We start from the raw sequence: 20,445 nt of genomic DNA, 5'->3' as shown, positions 1-20,445 counted from the left end.
GCAGATGAGCCCATGCTCAAGCTGGTCCCAGGGCTTCAAACCTGGGACCTCAGCATCCCAGGTCAACAGTATCCACTGTGCTACTATTGGTAGGCTACATTTACTTTTGAATTACAGTTGACATACAATATTATATTAGTAATAGGTGTACAACATAGTGAGTAGACATTTATATAACTTACGGAGTGATCACCCCAATAAGTCTAGACACCATCTGACACCATACATAGTTTTTACATTATTATTTTGTGTGTGTGTGTGTGTGTGTGTGTGTATGTGTGTGTGTATGTTTTTCTGAAGTGAGAAGTGGGAAAGCAGAGAGACTGACACCCGCACGCACCTGACTGGGATCCACCCGGCATGCCCTCCAGGGGGCAATGCTCTACCCATCTGGGGCATTGCTCTGCTGCAACTGGAGCCATTCTAGTGCCTGAGGTGGAGGCCATGGAGCCATCCTCAGTGCCCAGGCCAACTTTGCTCCAGTGGAGCCTTGGCTGCGGGAGGGGAAGCAAAAGACAGAGAGAGGAAGGAGAGAAGAAAGGGGGGAGAAGCAGATGGGCGCTTCTCCTGTGTGCCCTGGCCGGAATTGAACCCAGGACTTTCACACGCTTGGCCGACGCTCTACCACTTAGCCAACCAGCCAGGGCACTAGTTATTACATTATTATTGACTGTATCTAGTCTATAATTAATTTTTTAAAGATTTTATTTATTGATTTTTTTAGAGAGAGGAGAGAAAGAAGGGGTGGGGAGGAGTGGGAAGTATTAACCTGTAGTTGCTTCTCATGTGTGCCTTGACTGGGTTGAGTCTCCATCCACTGTGCCACCACAGATCAGGCCATAATTCACTTTTAAAAGTGTCTGCCTATCCCCGTCATCCAGAAGCTACGCCATCTATTAACAATTCTGTTTTCCCTGAGGAACTACTTTTTTCTTCTTTAATGAGAGTTATGGAATGGCCACTTTGTTTTTTACTTGGCTTCTCATAAACTGGGACCAAACTTAGATACAGCTGGTTTGGACCTTACCTGATTAGCATATTTAAATTGTATTTTTTCCTTGATCCACATTTTATATATATATGATAAATTGTTATATGTTCTTGTAAGCTATCTCAAATCCTTTGTGGAATGAGGAATGAATCAGTAAAATTAAATATTGGTAAATTTAAAAAAAACGAAATCTTCTCTTCATGGTTGGACATTTTTTCCAGTGTAGTGAATCATATTGCACTGAATATATTTCATACCTGTACATTTCCCTCTTTAAATCATTTTCTTGGAATATCTTTAAGGAAATAGGTCAAGGAATTCAAATGGTTTAGTGGTTCTTGGTATGAAATAGTGTTTGGTTATTTTTAATGTGAACAGAATTGGAGAACTAAGGTTTAGTAGCTTATTTTATTTTGTTCATAATAACTTATAAATTTGAATCATTATATAACATTAGCACACAGAGCTGATAGAAAACAATTTATTATTGATTCTTTGGAGGAAAATCTGTTGCCCTCAAGCTTCTTGAATTTATAGTAGATATCTTTTCCCTTGAATTGTGGGAGACAGTGGCAAGATTTAAATGGCAATGATTTTAAGCTATTTAAAGATCCTTCTCGCCTGACCTGTGGTGACGCAGTGGATAAAGCATCAACCTGGAAACACTGAGGTTGCCGGTTCAAAACCCTGGCATGCCTGGTCAAGGCACATATGGGAGTTGATGCTTCCTGCTCCTCCCCCCCTTCTCTCTCTCTCTCTCTCTCCCCCCCGCCAAAATAAATAAATAAATAAATAAATAAATAAATAAATAAATAAATAAAGATTCTTCTGATTCTGCCCTCTTCCTTTGAATGAAAATCCACCCCCTTTTTTTGAAATCACATTTTTTGACAACTAAAATTTGAGGTAGAGCCTTGTACTCGGATCTTTCTACTGTTTATGTTTCTCATAAAATGTTTATGTTCTCTTTAAATTTGGTATTCGATCTTTGTCGAATAAAATAATTTCAAGCCTTTGCCTTGAAACATTTATTGTAAGAGGACACTCCTTATTTCTTGGTCATAGAATTTACACCCTGCTAGATGGAAAGTATGAGAAAGTCATATCGTTATTTACGTTTTTTATTTTAAAAGAGTAAGTGGCTAAAACAGGCTTCACATTGGAGAGTTATTTACAAGCAAGGTCTGTCTATTAATGATGTTACGGATACATTGAGAATTTTCACAACACAGAAGAAAACCCATTTTTAGGTTTATAGCAAAGTTTATAGCAAAGTTAATAGTTGAAAAGGCCTAAATATTTTCTGTCACTACTTTTCAGATCACTTAAAAAAATATCTCTAGGCCAGTTAAAGGCCTCTTTATTGTGTGTTTTTTAATTGACAGTGAATTTTGATATTTTCAGAATTTGAATACTGTAATGGGTCACTTCTTCCAATGTTAATTTTTCTTGTCTGTAAGGAATCCCATCTACATTTTTTTAGATGATTAAAGTAAATAACTGATGATATATATTTTCATTGAAAGGCAGCTTTAAATAAGGCAACTTTAGGAGTTTTAGATTTTTATCTACTGATTTTTAAAAAATGACAAACAAAATTCGTTATGTAGAAAGTTACTCTTTCAGTTCATTTAAGTCTAGTTCTTTGCAATATTAAGAATATCTGTATATTTAATAAACTTCATTTAAGGGTTCTTTCTTTTTTTTTAATTTTTATTTTATTTATTCATTTTAGAGAGGAGAGAGAGAGGGGGGGAGAGAGAGAGACAGGGGGGAGGAGCTGGAAGCATCAACTCCCATATGCGCCTTGACCAGGCAAGCCCAGGGTTTTGAACCGGCGACCTCAGCATTTCCAGGTCGACGCTTTATCCACTGCACCACCACAGGTCAGGCAAGGGTTCTTTCTTTTTTTAGAGCCAAAATATGAGAGGAAAGCAGAAAATTAGGCTCAAGATAATTTATGCAATTACATTTTTTGCATTAACATTTTATTACTTTTGCTTTATTAGGTTATATCCCATATGGTCTTCAGATGTGTTTTATGTTTTATTATCTGTATTTGGACTCTTTTCATTTCTGTAGTTTAGTGTTATCTATTGATAACCTTAAGGTTGTAATTTATAATATCTAGAAATAAAGGTTTCATAGAAAAGTAATTTTATGAGTAAGAGGTAAAGGACTTATGGTGGTTTAACTCAGAGAACAGAATAAAAATGACTTGAGTGTTTCCTCAAACATGTAAAGGGATGGGTAAGGAACATACCAAGTGGTTCTTCTGTAATCTTGGCAGATTAAATTAGAGAAAATGGTTGGTTTTGGTTGATCATAAGGAAATATTTCTGGACCATGAGGTGATATGTAGGAATGTGTGCTAAGAGACAGCATGGGCTTGCCCTACACAGAGACTTGGTAAGAGAATAGTTTCCTTTTTGTTATGTATGGAGAGGTAGCATCTTCAAGACAGTGACTAAGTCAGATGCTAGATGCCCCTACCCCTGAGATTCTTTGAAGTTATCATACTCTCTTATAAGAATATGAGCACTGATTTATGAGAATACTTTAGAATTTTACATTGTGTCATTGATTAATGCAATATCTATCTTAACATCTTTTGAAGTTTAGAGATATGGTGCAGGACTTAGTTGGCAAAGGAGAGGTTTTTATTACTGTTTTGATGTGGTTGTCTGAGATTTGTTTGCTCGTAAGTCAGCATTTGATTCTTGCTTACCTGTTGAGACTTTTGATGCTAAATTCTTCAAGGAAGAGCTTCTGAAAGACTAATGTCAGTCTTCTGAGGCCAAGTAACAGTTGGATTATCTGCCTTCCATGAATAGTAAGAACTGAAGATTCCTTCTGAGAAGGCAAATAATGAGTTGGATATGGCGATCTAGCAGGTCTGTTTCTCTTTCTTCCCCCCGTAGGCCTATCAGCAGTCTGATGGGGCAGAAGACAACAGAGATGGAAGGTGTTCCAAACTTGGCAAAGGCCATCATTCTAAGGAGGTAAGCTCTGATTCTGAGCAGGTAGAGCAGGTGGCTCTTCCTGCCTTAATCATATCCTCTTGCTCTTTGGAAAGAGGGATAGAGAGAAAGAGAATTTAAAACAAGACTCTAGTATTTCCATTAGCTATTATAAAGGGAAATTTTGGATTAGTCTGTTGATTCTTTTTTCTTTGCCCCTTCCTCCTTTTTAAAGATTCCTTGATTTGTTTTTTGTTTCCTCCAAATATTTGTAGTTTTAAAAAATGGCTCATTAGTTATCTGTTGTTTTGAGATAGGAAGGCTGAAGCAAATCTTGTTTATTTCTAGTTAATCTTGTGGCTACTCTGATGAATAAAAGCATAAGATTTTAGGGTTTTTCCTGAGATTATTTTGAGGTTTGGATTCTCATGGGAACTGTTAAACCAGAAGCGATCATTTTCTGGACTTCAGAAATAATGCAACAATATAGGCATAGGTTAATTTTATGATACTGAGATTTTCAGGGATGTGTACCATTCTTGCCCAGATGGGCACATCTTTCCTGTTTTCCCCATCCTTCTTCCCTTTGCTTTCCCCTTTACTAATAATTACTTAGTAGCATTCAGGACTTTGAAGAGATTGCTCTTCCCAGCAATGAAAGCTACTTCTTAGTTAAACAATATAACATCTCACAGTTAGGGAGACCTTGAGAAAATATTCCTAGGACTATGTTGTTGGTACTGAATAGTCCATTTTCAGAAAAGAAAGGTTCTGAATTTGTATTGTATGACGTAGATGGTTAACTTATTTACTTAAAAAAGATAATACTAGCCCTGACCGGATAGCTCAGTTGGCTGGAGCAACGTGCTGAAGCGCAGAGGTTGTCAGTTTGATCCCCAGTCAGGGCACATACAGGAGCAGATCAGTGTTCCTGTTGTCTCTGTCTGTCTCTCTCTCTCTCCTTTCCCTCTCTCTAAAATCAATAAAATAAACATTAAAATTTTTTTTAAAAAGATAATACTAGTATTTAGAATCACAAGACAGATAAAGAAAACCTGAAATATGTTAAGTCATAGACAGTTTTTTTTGTCAAGATACTTGCTGGAGGTGTTAGGTTGGAAAGAAAAATCACCAGAATAACAGCCAAAATCATTCAGAATAACAGACACAAACTATTCCACAAAAAGCATATAATGATTCAAATGCTGTATCTTATTTCTTGTTCATGTGAAGTTTAAAGTGGATGTGTTCCACAGAGGGGTGGCTCCATTGGAGACACAGCTTTTTTCAGCTTACATCTGCAAATTTGTCATAGTCACCTACATTAAGTTAGAGGAGGAGGAAAGGAAATGTAGAATTATGTGTAGAAGGTTTTTATTGGGCCAGACCCAGGAGTGGCATTTACAGCTTTTGCCATATATATATATATATATATTTGGATTTTTTAAAATGTTTAATTGCCTGACCAGGCAGTGGCGTAGTGGATAGAGCATTGGACTGGGACACAGAGAACCCAGGTTCAAAACCCCGAGGTTGCAGGCTTGAGCATGGGCTCACCAGCTTGAGCTTGGGGTCGCTGGCTTGAGCATGGGATCATAGATATGACCCCATGGTTGCTGGCTTGAGCCCAAAGGTCACTGGCTTGAGCCCAAAGGTTGCAGGCTTGAGCCCAAGGTCATTGGTTTGAGCAAAGGGTCATTTGCTCTGCTGGTGCCCCCCGGTCAAAGCACATAGGAGAAAGCAATCACTGAACAACTAAGGAGCTGCAACGAAGAATTGATGCTTCTCATCTCTCTTCCTTTCTTTCAGTCTATACCTGTCTGTCCCTCTCCCTGTCTCTATCACAAAAAATAAAATGTTTATTTTATTGATTTTAGAGAGAGGAAGGGAGGGAGAGGGAAAGAGACAGATGGGAACATTGATCTGTACTTGTATGTGCCCAACCAGGGACCGAACTGGCAACCTCTGTGACTTGGGATGATGTTCCAACCAACTGAGCTATCTGGCTAGGGCAGGTTTTTTATTTTTAATGTGACAGAGTTTTGGCAGTCAGTCACTATCTGTCGTTACCGAGGCTACTATTTTGAGAATACGGGGAGCAAAGGCTAGGGTAGAGACACTAGTCCGGAGATAATGGTTAGAATTCAGGCAGGAGACGATGTCTTAGGTCAAGGGGAGTGTGATGGAGAGGTAAAAAGTGGTCAGATTTTAGGTTTATTTTGAAAGTAAAACAGTTGCTGATAGATTAGTTTTGTGGTGTGAGAACTAAAGGATTGCTGAGGATTTTTGCCTAAGATTAGGGGAAAGAACAGGTTTGGGAGAGATAGTTCAGTTTTGGTGCTATTGGCATGTTGGTGGCATCACATTGTAAATTGTTTTGTATATTTTATTTTTAGATATAGATCATTCATTATCCTTCCATTTGTTTCTAGGCACCACCTCATGTCAGTATGTATACATATACTGCATTCCTTTTAACACTACCTTTTTTTTTTTTTTTGACAGAGAGAGAGGGACAGATAGGGACAGACAGACAGGAAAGGAGAGAGATGAGAAGCCTCAATTCTTTGTTGCGGCACCTTAGTTGTTCATTGATTGCTTCTCATATGTGCCTTGACCAGGGGGGGTACAGCAGACTGAGTGACCCCTTGCTCAAGCCAGCGACCTTGGGCTCAAGCTGGTGACCTCAGGGTCTTGAACCTGAGTCCTCCACATTGCAGTCCCACACTCTATCCACTGCACCACCACCTGGTCAGGCAACACTACCTTTAAAAATTTTTTTTAATTTACTGATTTTAGAGAGAGGGGAAAGGAAAGGAGGGGGGAGAAAGACAGAGACAGGGAAACATTGATTTGTTTTTCCACTTATTTATACATTTCATTGGTTGATTGTTATATGTGTCTTGATCAAGAATCAAACCTGCAACCTTAGCGTATTGGGACAACGTTCTAACCAACTGAACTACCTGGCCAGGGCACCTTTTGTTGTATTTGAAAAATGTGTGTTCAGGTGCTATTCTATACCCTTTACAAATATTAACTCAATTGTAATGTCAGTTCCGATATGCTGTCATTATTTGTCAGTTATAAATAGGTAAATGGAGGCTCAGAGAGGTTGATGTACCTAAGGTAACGTAATCTGGAAGTAGCAAAGTCACTGTATTATAGTCCAATGTATGACTTTCATAGCTCACTTCACCAACCAACTAAAGACAAATTTGGGGGTAGTTCTGATTTGAGAGTTATTATAAGATGTGTTGCGTAAAACACCCATTTTCATATCCTTTGATCATTGCTGTGTTTCTGTAGGATAAATAAGGATGGGAATACTGGGTCAGAGGATACGCACATTGCTTATTTTAACAGATATCACCAACATGACTTCCAAAAGAACAATTCCAATTTATCCTTCCAGATGTCCTTCTTTTTTTCTTTCTTTTTAAGTGAGAAGAGGAGAGATAGACACTCACATGTGTCCCCACTGCAATCCTCCCAGCAACCCTTGTCGTGGGTGGATGCTTGACTCAACTGAGCTATTTTTAGCACCTGAGACTGACACTCAGACCAACTGAGCTATCCTCAGTGGATGCTGTAACCAATGGAGCCACTGGCTGCAGGAGGCAGGGTGGGGGGTAAGCAGATGGTCTCTTCTCTTATGTGCCCTGACTGGGAATTGAATCCGGGACATCCATATGCCAGGGCGATGCTCTATACACTGAGCCAACTGGCTAGGGCCCCTTTTTTTTCTTAAAGACTTTATTTATTGTCTGACCAGGCAGTGATGCAGTGGATAGAGTATTGGCCTAGGATACTGAGGACCCAGGCTCGAAACCCCGAGGTTACTGGCTTGATCCCAGGGTTGCCAGCTTGAGTGCGGGATCATAGACATGATCCCATGGCCGTTGGCTTGAGCTCAAGGTTGCTGGCTTGAGCAAGGGGTCACTGGCTCAGCTGGAGCCCCCAGTCAAGGCACATTTGAGAAAGCAATCAATTAACAACTAAGGGGCTGCTAATATGAATTGATGCTTCTTATCTCTCTTCCTTCCTCTTTCTGTCCCTGTCTCTCTCTCAAAAAAAATGAAAAAGAAAAAATTGAAAGGATTTTATATATTGATTTTACAGCGAGAGGAGAGGCAGGGAGTGAGACGTATCAACTCAGTTGCTTCACTTTAGTTGTTCATTGCTTGATTGTTGCTTGTCATATGTGCCCTGACCAGGCAAGTCCAGGGTTTTGAACTGGTGACCTCAGCGTTCCAGGTTGATGCTTTATCCACTGCGGCACCACAGGCTAGGCTTCTTTTTTTTCTTTTTATAATTCTCTAATCTGGTAAAATTTAAAGATGAACCAGCATACCTTGTTTTTAATGTTTCTAAATAGTCTGTTTAAATCCTGTGCTATACATTGAACGTGTATAACAGTTGCTAGAGAACATAAAGAATAATGAGTATTCAAGCCAAGGAAGGTGCCTCTGAATGGGAATACATTGTGTGTGGACTAGGGTGGAGTGGGGTTGTACACACAGGAAATGCATCAGGTCGCGAACTCCTCCCCGGAGGCAGCCACTATCCTGACTTCTGACACACTAGATTAGCTTTAGATTAGTCTGTATGTCTTTGAACTTTGTATTCTTTTGCTCCTGCTGCTTTCTTTCTATATCCTATTTGTGAGATTAGTCCATGATGTTGTATATAGCAGTAATTTGTTCATTTCATTATTGTATAGTATTCTAGTACCTGAATATTTATCCGTTCTGCTGTTGATGGGTTGTTTTCAGGTTTGGATTATTATAGTAGTACTTTGAGCATTGTTTTAAATGCCCTTTGGCAGACACATTTATTCAGTTCTTAGCAATGAACTTGTTTTGTCATAAGGTAGGCAAATGTGCAACTTTATTAAATCTTGCCAGTTTTCAAATTGGATGTACCAATTTATAACTCCGACCAGCAGTATATGTGAAATCAGGTGCTCCACATCCTTACCAGCATTTGATGTATTGTGTTTTTCATTTGAACTACTCTGACAGGTAGGTAACGGTGTTGGTTTGGGCTTAAAGTATGTGTCCGTGCTGGTAGTAAAGCTGGGTACGTATTTTACTTGGCAGTTTGATACCTTTGAAGCACCTGTTTGTAACTAGATTCTGTTCATAAGTACTCTCTACATTTGTTTACCCACAAGTAAAATTATAAAGTAGACTCCAGTGTATAGAAACAGATTAAAAAGAGTATTTCTTGAGAAGCAGTATTATAGCATGGTAGTTAACAGATTCTGGACCCAGACTCCTACATTAGGAATCCTTGTTTTGCCATTTATTAGCTGTGTGGCTTTGGACAAGTTAACTTACCTTCTTTTTGCTTCAGTTGCCTCATTTCTAAAATGAATGTAGTAATACTTTTATCATAAGGTTAACGTCAGGCTCAAATAAGTTAGTTTATGTAAAATCCGTATTATAATGCATTGTATATGATAAGTACTTACTAATGTTAGCTCTTTAATGGTGGGTGATGGTGATAAAATTTATTTTATGAATTCATCTCAAGTTAACTGACAAGAATAGTGAAAGTTTACTGTGGCATGCATTTTTTTTTTTTTTGTATTTTTCTGAAGCTGGAAACGGGGAGGCAGTCAGACAGACTCCCGCATGCGCCCGACCGGGATCCACCCAGCACGCCCATCAGGGGGTGATGCTCTGCCCATCCAGGGCGTCGCTCTGTCGCGACCAGAGCCACTCTTGCGCCTGGGGCAGAGGCCAAGGAGCCATCCCCAGCGCCCGGTCCATCTTTTGCTCCAATGGAGCCTCGGCTGCAGGAGGGGAAGAGAGAGACAGAGAGGAAGGAGGGGGGGAGGGGGGGAGAAGCAGATGGGCGCCTCTCCTGTGTGCCCTGGCCGGGAATCGAACCTGGGACTTCTGCACGCCAGGCCGACGCTCTATCACTGAGCCAACCGGCCAGGGCTGTGGCATGCATTTTAAATTGAGGCTTATGGGTTATAGATGATAGTTGTGGTTTTATTTTAGCTTCAGCCTCTGGTTTTGTTTTGTGTTTTGGTGGCATAATACCAAGAAAATCTTGAAGCTGTATAGTTAAAAATAAATAAGGTTTACCCAGTAGTTTTAGAATTAAGCTTTTAAGATCAGTTTAATTGACAAGAAGTAGTAGACAATGTTTATTTTGAAACTGTTATTAAATATCTCAAATTCCTTGGCTCTCCTGTTTTTTTAAGAAATATTTTATTTATTTATTTTAGAGAGAGGAGAGAGAGAGAGAAAGAGAGAGAGAGAGAGAGAGAGAAAGGGGGGGGGGAGCAGGAAGCATCAACTTCCATATGTGCCTTGACCAGGCAAGCCAGGGTTTCAAACCAGTGACCTCAGCGTTCCAGGTTGATGCTTTTTCCACTGCGCCACTGCAGGTCAGGGCCTTGGCTTTCCTATTTTTGAATAGAAATCAAAGAGGTACCACTAAAAATCATGGTTTTTATATCTCTTGTGTTGTCACAGCACAGTTGCTCTCCAAGCTTGCTTTTTATTGCTCTCTGCTGCAGGATGAGATGGGTAGCACACGTACCCAGTCCTTGCCTGGCACAGTAAAGTGTGCATCATGGGGCCTGTAGTGTGTTTAATCATGGGTGTAAATTTAATGAGCAACGCAGAGTTCGTTTAGAAACAAATCAAAAGTCAGAGTACAGTTTTCCTAATTAGTGACACATTTTCAAGGCATTCAAACAAAGGTGGCAAGTACAGCTACACAAATGAATCTGAGTTTAGCAAGCAGCACGTGCTACATGTCTTTGGTGTCTGGTGTATTAACATGAGGCATGTGAAGACACTGGTATGTGTGCTGTGATCATTCGCAGCAGTTACTTCCACAGCCTCCGGCAGTCACAGACTGGTGCTTACAGGCCGAGTTGCCTGTCTGCACAGAGCTGACCCTACAGCAGCGGAGCGTTTCCAAGCACTACCAGGTTTCACACAGACTTAAATGAGACCCTCTGGCACCAGCTTGGTGCTCCCTGGCGACTGTCTCCCACTCCTAGACACTGTGGGCTCGTCCAGGCTGGCCAGTCTGCCCTCTGCCTTACCACCAGCATGGTTTTGTGTTCCCGTCTCTATGGTAACAGTGTCCCATGCCCTCTCATCACTATTTGTCTTGAGAACTGTAATTTCTTCCTCATCCTGCTTGTACTCCACCTTCTCAGAATCTGTCCTCTCTGTCATCATTCTGTCCTGTCAAATCCAGTCCCAGCATTCTAAAACTTTCCTCTTTTAGATTTTTTAAAGACTTTTTTCTAGTCTAAAACTTTTTAAAATAAAATCATCAAGTTGTGCTGTGTGAGCACTACTCCGAATCCGTGCCACTCACAAACTCTACCAGCAGAGGGAGCTAAATCAAAGAACATGAGTTCCTGAAGTTAGACCTGAAGCTGAAAAAGTACTTAAAAACACTGACATTTTCATATAAGGCTCAGTAGGAAAAAAGCTTGAGTCAAGTTAGAAGTCAATGATTTGGGCCCTAATCCCAGGTTAAAACTTCTATGGGGTGATTTGTAAAGTGGTTTTGAAAGAGTTCATTTTATATCATGTTAAAAGCCTATTTAAGGGGATGACCTGAAAAACATGCATATTAATAGAAGCAATCTGGTATTTAATTCTCTAAAATCCAGTTTGTCCCCTCTCTGGAAGTTTTATTTATTAGGGAAGATGAAGTGAGGCTACCTAGCTTTGTGAAGAACTTCTTACGGAGCACTGAGTCCTAAAGTTGCCAAGGATTATGGATAACCCATTCCAAGATTTTAAGATGGAATTTTCAAGTAAATTTCTTATATTTTGCTTTGACTAAGTGTATGTATCTTAATTTCAGTTAGCAGGCTTGAAGAAAGAGAAGCCGAGCTGAAGAAGGAGTATAATGCCTTACATCAGAGACACACGGAGGTGGGTGTCGCTTGTTCTGACCATGCTCATCGTGAGACAAAGCTTAACCATAGGAATTCTGTTATAATTTCTCTTTGAAAATCAGCTAGTATAATTCTGGGGGATTATTTTCAGAAAATATTAATTTTTGTGTAGAACTTACCTAATTACCAAATGTTGACTTTGAATGTTTTTTTATTTGGAATTAACTTTTTATCGGATGAATTAGTATACCTACAATAGTTTCTTTGGCTGACCAAGTAAAAACTATGTGTGCATAATAAATACACACAATGCTAATAATAAATCGATTTATTTTGTTAACAGTTGAGAAATGATGGATTGATAAGTTATGTGTAAGAGTGTCTACATTTGTGATCCAGTATAAAGGACTTATTTGCATTAAGCTTAGCTTATAACATGTAACAAAAACACATTTCAGCCCTGGCCAGTTGGCTCAGCGGTAGAGAGTTGGCCTGGCGTGCGGGGGACCCGGGTTCGATTCCCGTCCAGGGCACATAGGAGAAGTGCCCATTTGCTTCTCCACCCCCACCCCCCTTCCTCTCTGTCTCTCTCTTCCCCTCCCGCAGTCAAGGCTTCATTGGAGCAAAGATGGCCCGGGTGCTGGGGATGGCTCCTTGGCCTCTGCCCCAGGCACTAGAGTGGCTCTAGTCACAGCAGAGCGACGCCCCGGAGGGGCAGAGCATTGCCCCCTGGTGGGCAGAGCATCGTCCCTGGTGGGCGTGCCGGGTGGATCCCAGTTGGGCGCATGCGGGAGTCTGTCTGACTGTCTCTCCCCGTTTCCAGCTTCAGAAAAAAAATACAAACCCCCCCCCCCCAAACAAACAAACAAACAAAAAAACCACATTTCATACAGATTTTCTGCATAAAAGTTTAGTATTTTAATAGGACAGCTGCTCCTAACACATATAGTACTTACATATTTAAAGTTACAAAGCCAACATTTTGATAATATTCAGTATTTTAAATTAACAACCCCAGCTCATAATCTCTCCAAAGCAAATTAGAAAATGTACTTGAGGGTTTTTTAACCTTCTTTTTATGATTCTTTGTCACCCTCTCATTTGGTGCTTTTGTTTATATCTCTTTAATGTGAAATTGTTTGTTGTATCATGATTGGTCCAGCAGGATCACATACCTTAATATAGAATTTTCACAGATGCACGCATTATTTGTTATTTTTTAAAAATCAGAGTTATTCTTTCTTCCCCTTTTAAGTCTATAATCTCTCTCATGATTTAGATGGTTCCAGTCTGAATTCCCCTTTTTCTGTCACTAGTCTGTGTGATCTCTATCCTGCTTCAGGTAGAGATCGATATATATGTCTTGTTGCTCTCAAGGAAGATAAAACCCACTGCGCTCAGCTTCATTTGCTTTGGAAAAATGTGCCTAACTCTTGGGGAGAGGTTTGAACTTCTTCCTGACATATAAGGTTGATTATTACTGTCTTAGCTTACGTAGCCACACACGAAGCTTGAAGTGTCACAGAAATGAAATTCAGTGGCTGAGAGAAAAGCTGGGCCCCGGAGGGCTGGAGCCACAGAGCTCTGGGAGGACAGGAGCAGCTTCCCAGCAGCCTTGTCAGCGTGTAAAACGTCCACATTTTCATAAGATGGCACTTGGTGGATATCAGGACTCTTATAAACCACCGCTTGGTACAGGCCTGCTGGGTTGTTTACATCTCATTTCAGTGCCTGAGGAACGCGCCCAGTCACTAGTCGTGCTTGCCGTCAGCACTCTAGTTATGTTTGAGGGGTGTCTGTGTGTAAGGAGTAATTGATAGTGAGGAAGAATTCTTTTGGTTTTGTTTTTTTTTTAAATTCAGAACTGCCTGATTTTTATTAAAAAATTTTTTTTTTTACAGAGACAGAGAGTCAGAGAGAGGGATAGACAGGGACGAGAGATGAGAAGCATCAATCATTAGTTTTTGCGCGTTGCAACACCTTAGTTGTTCATTGATTGCTTTTTCATACGTGCCTTGACCGCAGGCCTTCAGCAGACCGAGTGACCCCCTGCTGGAGCCAGCGACCTTGGGCCCAAGCCGGTGAGCTTTTGCTCAAACCAGATGAGCCCGTGCTCAAGCTGGTGACCTCGGGGTCTCGAACCTGGGTCCTCTGCATCCCAGTCCGACGCTCTATCCACTGTGCCACCGCCTGGTCAGGCTCTTTTGTTTTTTTTTAATTGAAGTTCCAACCTTTGTCATAATTGGAGGATTATTAAAGTAGAATGTATTAAATTGAAGCATACATAAAATACATGCATACTCGAAATTTTATAAAATAAAATTTTATCTTTTTTCTTACATTTATCTAATAAAAGTGATGCTACTACAGAATAAACAACCCGACGGCTTGAAATAAAAAGATGTAATAATTTTCCTGTCCTACTCCTTCAGAGGACAGTCCAGGAAGAAAAAAGATCTCAGGGGGAATCTCAAATACCAGCTCCGAGAGCTGGGCCTGGGCAGGAGCCAAGGCTGGTTCCGCATGGGGCACGGGCCATGGGGCACGACAGCTCCTGTCACCGGGGCCCCTCTCGGCCCAGGCGGCTTCTCTCCTCTGCCCTGATAGGCCCCTTGAGTTTGCTCTGCCAAAGGAAGGTTCATGTAACAGATGGAGCTGCTTTGAGACGTGAGTTTGTTCCACTCTAGCCCACATTGTTGTGTTTATACATCTGTACAAGAAATGTCGCTCAATTAGCTGTTATAAATAGCTATCTAGTGTTAATGAACCAGGTGTCCTTTAAAGGTGAATTTTGGAAACCTGCAGGCAAAGGACTTCTGAAGGATTTAACCATTTTTTTCACTAATATTAAAATAGGTACAAAATGGTTAAATAGCACTTACATCACATACATTGTTTGCTGCTTAGGGGTGGTCTCTGGCTCTTTTGGTAATGTAAATAACTGTTCTCTAATCAGACCCAAGATTTTGTACACAGTGCTGAATTTGCTTAAAAGAAAACACATTTAAAGAAGAGAGCAGTGGAGGAAATCGAAACATCGAGTAATTGTGAGGGACTTGGCCAGATGTGTACATACTCTTAGTATTTTTTAAAGTATAAAATTTTTTTTAATTGATTTTAGAGAGAGACTGAGATAGAGAGAGACAGGAACATTGACCTGTTCTTGTAAGTTCCTTGACCGGATATCAAAACAGCAACCTCTGTGCTTTGGGATGATGCTCTAGCCAACTGAGCTATCTGGCCAGGGTTGTTATACGTACTCTTAATATTAATCACCGAAAACTTGAATCTTGGTCTTACATCAGGGAGTGTTTAAAATTCATTTTAATGTTATCCTCTGACCAAACCCATTTTATATACTGAAGTTTAGAAAGAGAATATGAAGTGATTTGTCCCAAACCCCATGCTAGTATGTGACTGGATTTGAACCTAGGTCTCTGTCTGATTTCATTGTCTGCATTTTCAATAACACTTTTAGGTTGTGGAACACATAGGTGTTAAATGCACTAGAAATTTTTCTATGCCTCTTTGCTTTATGGCATCTCAACAACTTTAAGAAGAGTGACTCTTGCACTGGCTGGATATCTTGGTTGGTTAGAGCATCATCCCCATACACAAGGGTTGCTGTTTTGATCCCTGGTAAGGGCTCATACAGAAAACAGATCCATGTTTCTGCTTCTCTCTTTCTCCCTCTCACTCAGAAATCAATAAATGCAAATATTAAAAAAAAGAGAGAGCAACTCTGCAAATTTGATACATGGTGTTTGGGCTGCATGTGGAAAGCTTCAAGGCCAACACGAGATTAAAAGGATCCATGCCACTGCCTCCAAACCTCCTGTTGCCTTGCTTCTCAGTTTTGGTCGTAGCTGGCAGTCAAACTCTGCTGTGTAGATTTCTCCAGGTGGCTAGGGAGTTGGGGTTTTCCAGTGTGCTTGGAATCCCTCATGACTCTGGCTATTGGTTGCTGAATTGACATCTGACTGTGTGTGGATAAATGCGCATACCTGAGAAAGTTAAGAATTGCAGTTCTGAGATCAGAAGGGATGTGCTGGTGGACCCAATGGCAGATTATCTGAAGCACATCCTGTTTTACTCTCTTGTCTCTCTCTCCTATCTGGCAGCACTGACCCTGCCCTCCCACTCTTGATTTCTAAAGACCAGAGCTATATTGTGAAGCCCTGGAATGAAAATTTATATTTTTATTGTACAATTTATTTTTTCTACTCTTTTGTACACTTACAGAATTAGTGCATATTTTATTTCAGATGTCAGAAAATGCTTAAGTGTGTGGGGTTTTCTTGTGGATGTGAGGGAGACAGGACAGTGAGCTTATTGCCCGCCTGGAGAATTGACTGAAAGCCCAGGTACAGCGTGATTGCTGAGATGCTTACTGCTCAGTTTACTGAGCCAGAGGAGCATGAGTGCTGGCCCCAAAGCCAGCCCGCTAATGGCAGTTAGAAAAATGTAGTTGATCATTAACTAGCTGGTCAAATAGGACACGTTTTCTTAACCTCCTTAAACTAGAGTTCACCTATAAAATTCTGATATTCTTGTGAGAATTAAAATGGCCATAGCTGTAAATGCACCAGCTGACTTGTAGTTGGTACTCAGTAAATGTTAGCTGCTGTTTTATTGTTATTGTTCTCTCCTATTAAGTTCTAGTTTAGTTTGGTTGGAACAGATTTCATTAGCTAGATCATTTTGGCATGTCAGAATTGATATATGAATTGGGATCAATCATTTGAAGAAGGTTTAGAATTCAGCATTTTCTAAATTAAACTTCATTTAATCATTTAAGATAAGATTCAATCTATATAGATGGACTATTTGGGAGTATAACTTATTCTGTGCATTTTATTTATAATTTTTCTATATTAAATAAATAGATTACTATAGTATTAAAAGCAATCTGTTTTCTTCATCTCAATTGCTTAATGAAACTTAGATTCAATCTAGGGGAGGTTTCTGTTTCTTCATCTCAATTGCATAATGACACTTAGATTCTTCCATTTGAACTAATCAATTTTATATGATTACTATCTAGTATAAAAGAATTCAGCTTGGGTTTTCTAAAGCCTTTTGAAGATGTAAATTGATACCTGTTTGGCCCAAATATCACTTGGTATATTAGTTTCATTTAAATTTTTTTCCTTAAAGTTCTTCCTGATACAAGAAGAAAACTGCTTGTTATTTCTGGCTTGTTGACACAAAGACAAAACTGTAGTTTTGCAAAACTGTTCTTTAAGTGGTGGTAAGAAGAACATCTGGGCCTGACCAGGCGGTGGCGCAGTGGATAGAGTGTCGGACTGGGATGCCGAGGACCCAGGTTCGAGACCCCGAGGTCGCCAGCTTGAGCGCGGGCTCATCTGGTTTGAGCAAAAAAGCTCACCAGCTTGGACCCAAGGTCGCTGGCTCCAGCAAGGGGTTGCTTGATCTGCTGAAGGCCCACGGTCAAGGCACATATGAGAAAACAATCAATGAACAACTAAGATGTCGCAGTGTGCAACGAAAAACTAATGATTGATGCTTCTCATCTCTCTGTTCCTGTCTGTCTGTCCCTGTCTATCCCTCTCTCTGACTCCCTCTCGGTCTCTGTAAAAAAAAAAAAAAAAAAAAGAACAACATCTGTAAGTTTGAAATTTAAGAAGCATATGAATTTAAAAGTTTTAAGATATTCATGCGATTCTATATTCATTTTTCTTTGACACATTTCTCAGGACAGGGCTTAAGTAGGGAACAAATACAATGTTTGGTTTGATGCAATTTCTCATCTTAATTCATGTATCAGAGTTTAGCGTTTTGTTTATTTGATGTTAACTTACAAATTGAGATATTTAATAATGATTGTACATGAATGTCAAGTAAAATTTTCACAATAGCATTCTTTTAAAAAATTTAGTTCTTTCTTTTCAATTGTTATCTTTTTAAAATGCTACAATGAATATTTAAGTTATTAAGATTGAAACCTACTTTAATACAGCTAAATTTTAGAAACTTCCAAAGACATTCCATGCTACAGTTTTAAGAATTCAGGCAATATTCCCAAGAAAAATAGCAACTTTTTTTTGCCTACCCTTAATATTTACATTTCTTTAAATTGCTAACATATCTTTTGCTAATTTTTAATGTTCATTTTTTAAATTCATATCATGTTAGTACCTAGCAAAGGGGTTTTGATTTTATGATTGAAATTTGTTACATTTTACATATCTTAATGACAAATTTAGGTTTCTGTTTTTTCTTTTTTCTTTGTGAGAGAGACAGGAGAGAGATGAGAAGTATCAATTTGTAGTTGTGGTACTTTAGTTAGTCATGGATTGCTTCTCAAAAGTGCTTTGACTGGAGGTGAGTGGCTCCAGCTGAGCCAGTGACCCCCCCCTTGCTCAAGCCAGTGACCATAGGATCATGTTGATGAACCTATGCTCAAGCCGGTGATCCCGCCATCTCGCACTCAAGCTGGTGAACCTGCGTGCCAGTCAGCAAACTCTATCCACTGTGCCACCAACGATCAGGCCAGATTTAGGTTTCTTAAAAGTGGAACCTAGAATGTCAGGAACCAAATAGGACTAAAGAATTTCTTGGCACTTTATATACTTGATGTTCTTGAAGTTTTTATTTTCATATTCATCTTGTCTATCTAAGGCACAAAATCAAAATACTCTTGATTTTTTCTTTGTTTCAGTGTGCTGTTATTATGGATAAATAATGATATCAGTAACTTAGCAATCAAAGGAGAAAAATATATTAGCATTCTTTCAACTAAATATATAAAAATAAGAAATAAGCTTCTTGGTATTTAATTAAATTACTTGATTAAATTGAAAGTGATATTTACTCCAAGTATCCTTTGTAAAATAGAAAAGATGACCACATAATGGTATGGTTTTGTTAACAAAAAGCTTTCACAGCTGAAAGCTCTTTTGAGGACCTATCAGATTCTCTCTTTTCAGTTTCTTCTCAAGTTTCATGTTAAGTTCTTTGTTGTTTTCCATTTTACTGAATGGGCTTATTATATGCCTCCTGTTATTTATTTTAACCAGTTTTCTCTGAGCACCGCCTTTCCAGTGTCTATATCCTAATTTGTATTATTTATGTCAAAATAATATCATTCAGTAGTATCACAATGTAAAAAATAGTGTTTTGCTATGCTAAGCAGGATGTTGGCTACTTTTATGGATACCAGCATCCTTAAATGTAATCATTTGCATATTCCTTTGCCATTAAAATTTTTTTTGAGTTTATTGGAGTGACATCGGTTAACACTACTGTACCGGTTTCAAATGTACAACTCAACAAAACCCTTCATACTGCGTCATGCCCATCGCCCAAAGTCAAGTCTTTTTTCCATCAACCTCTTTTACCCACCCCCCCGCCTTCTACCTCCTCCATTCCCCCCAGTTTTTTTTCATCCTAATATTCTTTTGTATAGAATTGTGGGTAATCTGATAAATAAATTTATACAAAAATATTCTCCTTGTTTTATTCCAGATATTAGTCTGTAATGTTTCTTTATTTTTTTTTCTTTTGAAACAGATGATCCATAATTATATGGAACACTTAGAAAGAACCAAACTTCATCAACTCTCAGGGAGTGATCAACTAGAGTCTGCAGTTCATAGTAGAATTAGGTAAGCTGTGTTATACGTTTTGCCTTAAGAAAAAGCGAAATAAGTAATCTATTTCTGTTTCTCTCTGTTCTTTAATCCTGTGACAATAGTTCGGCTGATTCAAAAGCTCTCTACTGTGGTTGGAATGCTATAGGAAAGAATAGCATAGACAAATAGAAACAGCCTTCACTATTTCAAAGGTAAATTGTGAGCCATGCCATAGAAGTAGCATGTCGAGATATTTTGATTATTTTCTAATAATGGAGATTACAGTAGGTTTGAATTGTTCTGATTTGTAGGAACGCTGAACATTTTCCAGGTCTTCTGGTTTAAAGTCCTTTTTGTTGCCGAGAGGCATGTGTGAAAGGGTTAGCGAGACTTCTGTTTGATGTAGGAGTGTGAATAAATTATGTAGATCTCCAAGCATTGTGGCCAATGAGCTAAGCCAGGACTCTTAGTAGAGAGGGACCTAGTTAATAGGCTGCCTGTCGCCCAGGATTGCTGCATAAATGCTAGGGACAGCAGCTCTATGGTTATGAGGTGGGGAGAGCGGGGTGACGTCATCGCTTCGGAGCTGCTGCAGGATGGAGTGGCAAGCTGCTGCTGATGGCATTGTTTTCGTGGCAGCAGCTGAATGACAGATCCTCACTACAAAGATACCCCTTTGGCCCCCGTGTAGGCCTCCTGGTTCGGGCGTTTCACCATGCCAGCACAGCGCCATGAGTCCTGGATGCATGCTGCTGTTTGTGTTTGGCTTTGTTGGCGGGGCGGTGGTCATTAATTCTGCTATCTTAGTCTCTCTCTCTGTTTTGCTGCTCGTGCACTTTTCTATCTCTACCGGCGTGCCAGCTCTGACGCAGAACCTACCAAGGATACTCAGGTACTCCAGTCTCTCTCAGCGGCCCCTGTTCAGTTGGTTTTTCTCAGATTTTTAGCTTCTTGTCTGCTTTGTAACCATTTTTGTTGCAGATTGAAACAATGGAAAATGGCCTGAAGCTA

The 20,445-nt window shown here is 39.7% G+C and overlaps 1 protein-coding gene across 5 annotated transcripts in view; it reads left to right on the top strand.

Moving 5' to 3' along the window:
* SPAG9 (sperm associated antigen 9) overlaps positions 1–20,445 on the top strand; it is a 140,689-nt gene that overhangs the window by 38,549 nt on the left and 81,695 nt on the right. For 3 of the 5 annotated variants that reach the window (XM_066364597.1, XM_066364596.1, XM_066364595.1), the window contains exons 3-4: positions 11,806–11,876; positions 19,373–19,467. In XM_066364597.1, the coding sequence (XP_066220694.1) occupies positions 11,806–11,876; positions 19,373–19,467 (166 nt within the window). Of the gene's footprint in view, positions 1–11,805; positions 11,877–19,372; positions 19,468–19,988; positions 20,327–20,445 lie in introns of those variants that run through there. The other 2 variants (XM_066364598.1, XM_066364600.1) reach the window with 2 other exon arrangements.

Source organism: Saccopteryx leptura, chromosome 2, assembly GCF_036850995.1.
Source record: "Saccopteryx leptura isolate mSacLep1 chromosome 2, mSacLep1_pri_phased_curated, whole genome shotgun sequence".
In the NCBI taxonomy this organism is placed as follows: Eukaryota; Metazoa; Chordata; class Mammalia; order Chiroptera; family Emballonuridae; genus Saccopteryx; species Saccopteryx leptura.
The sequence above is the reverse complement of the archived record's forward strand: the minus strand, read 5'-3'. Positions and strand labels throughout refer to the sequence as shown.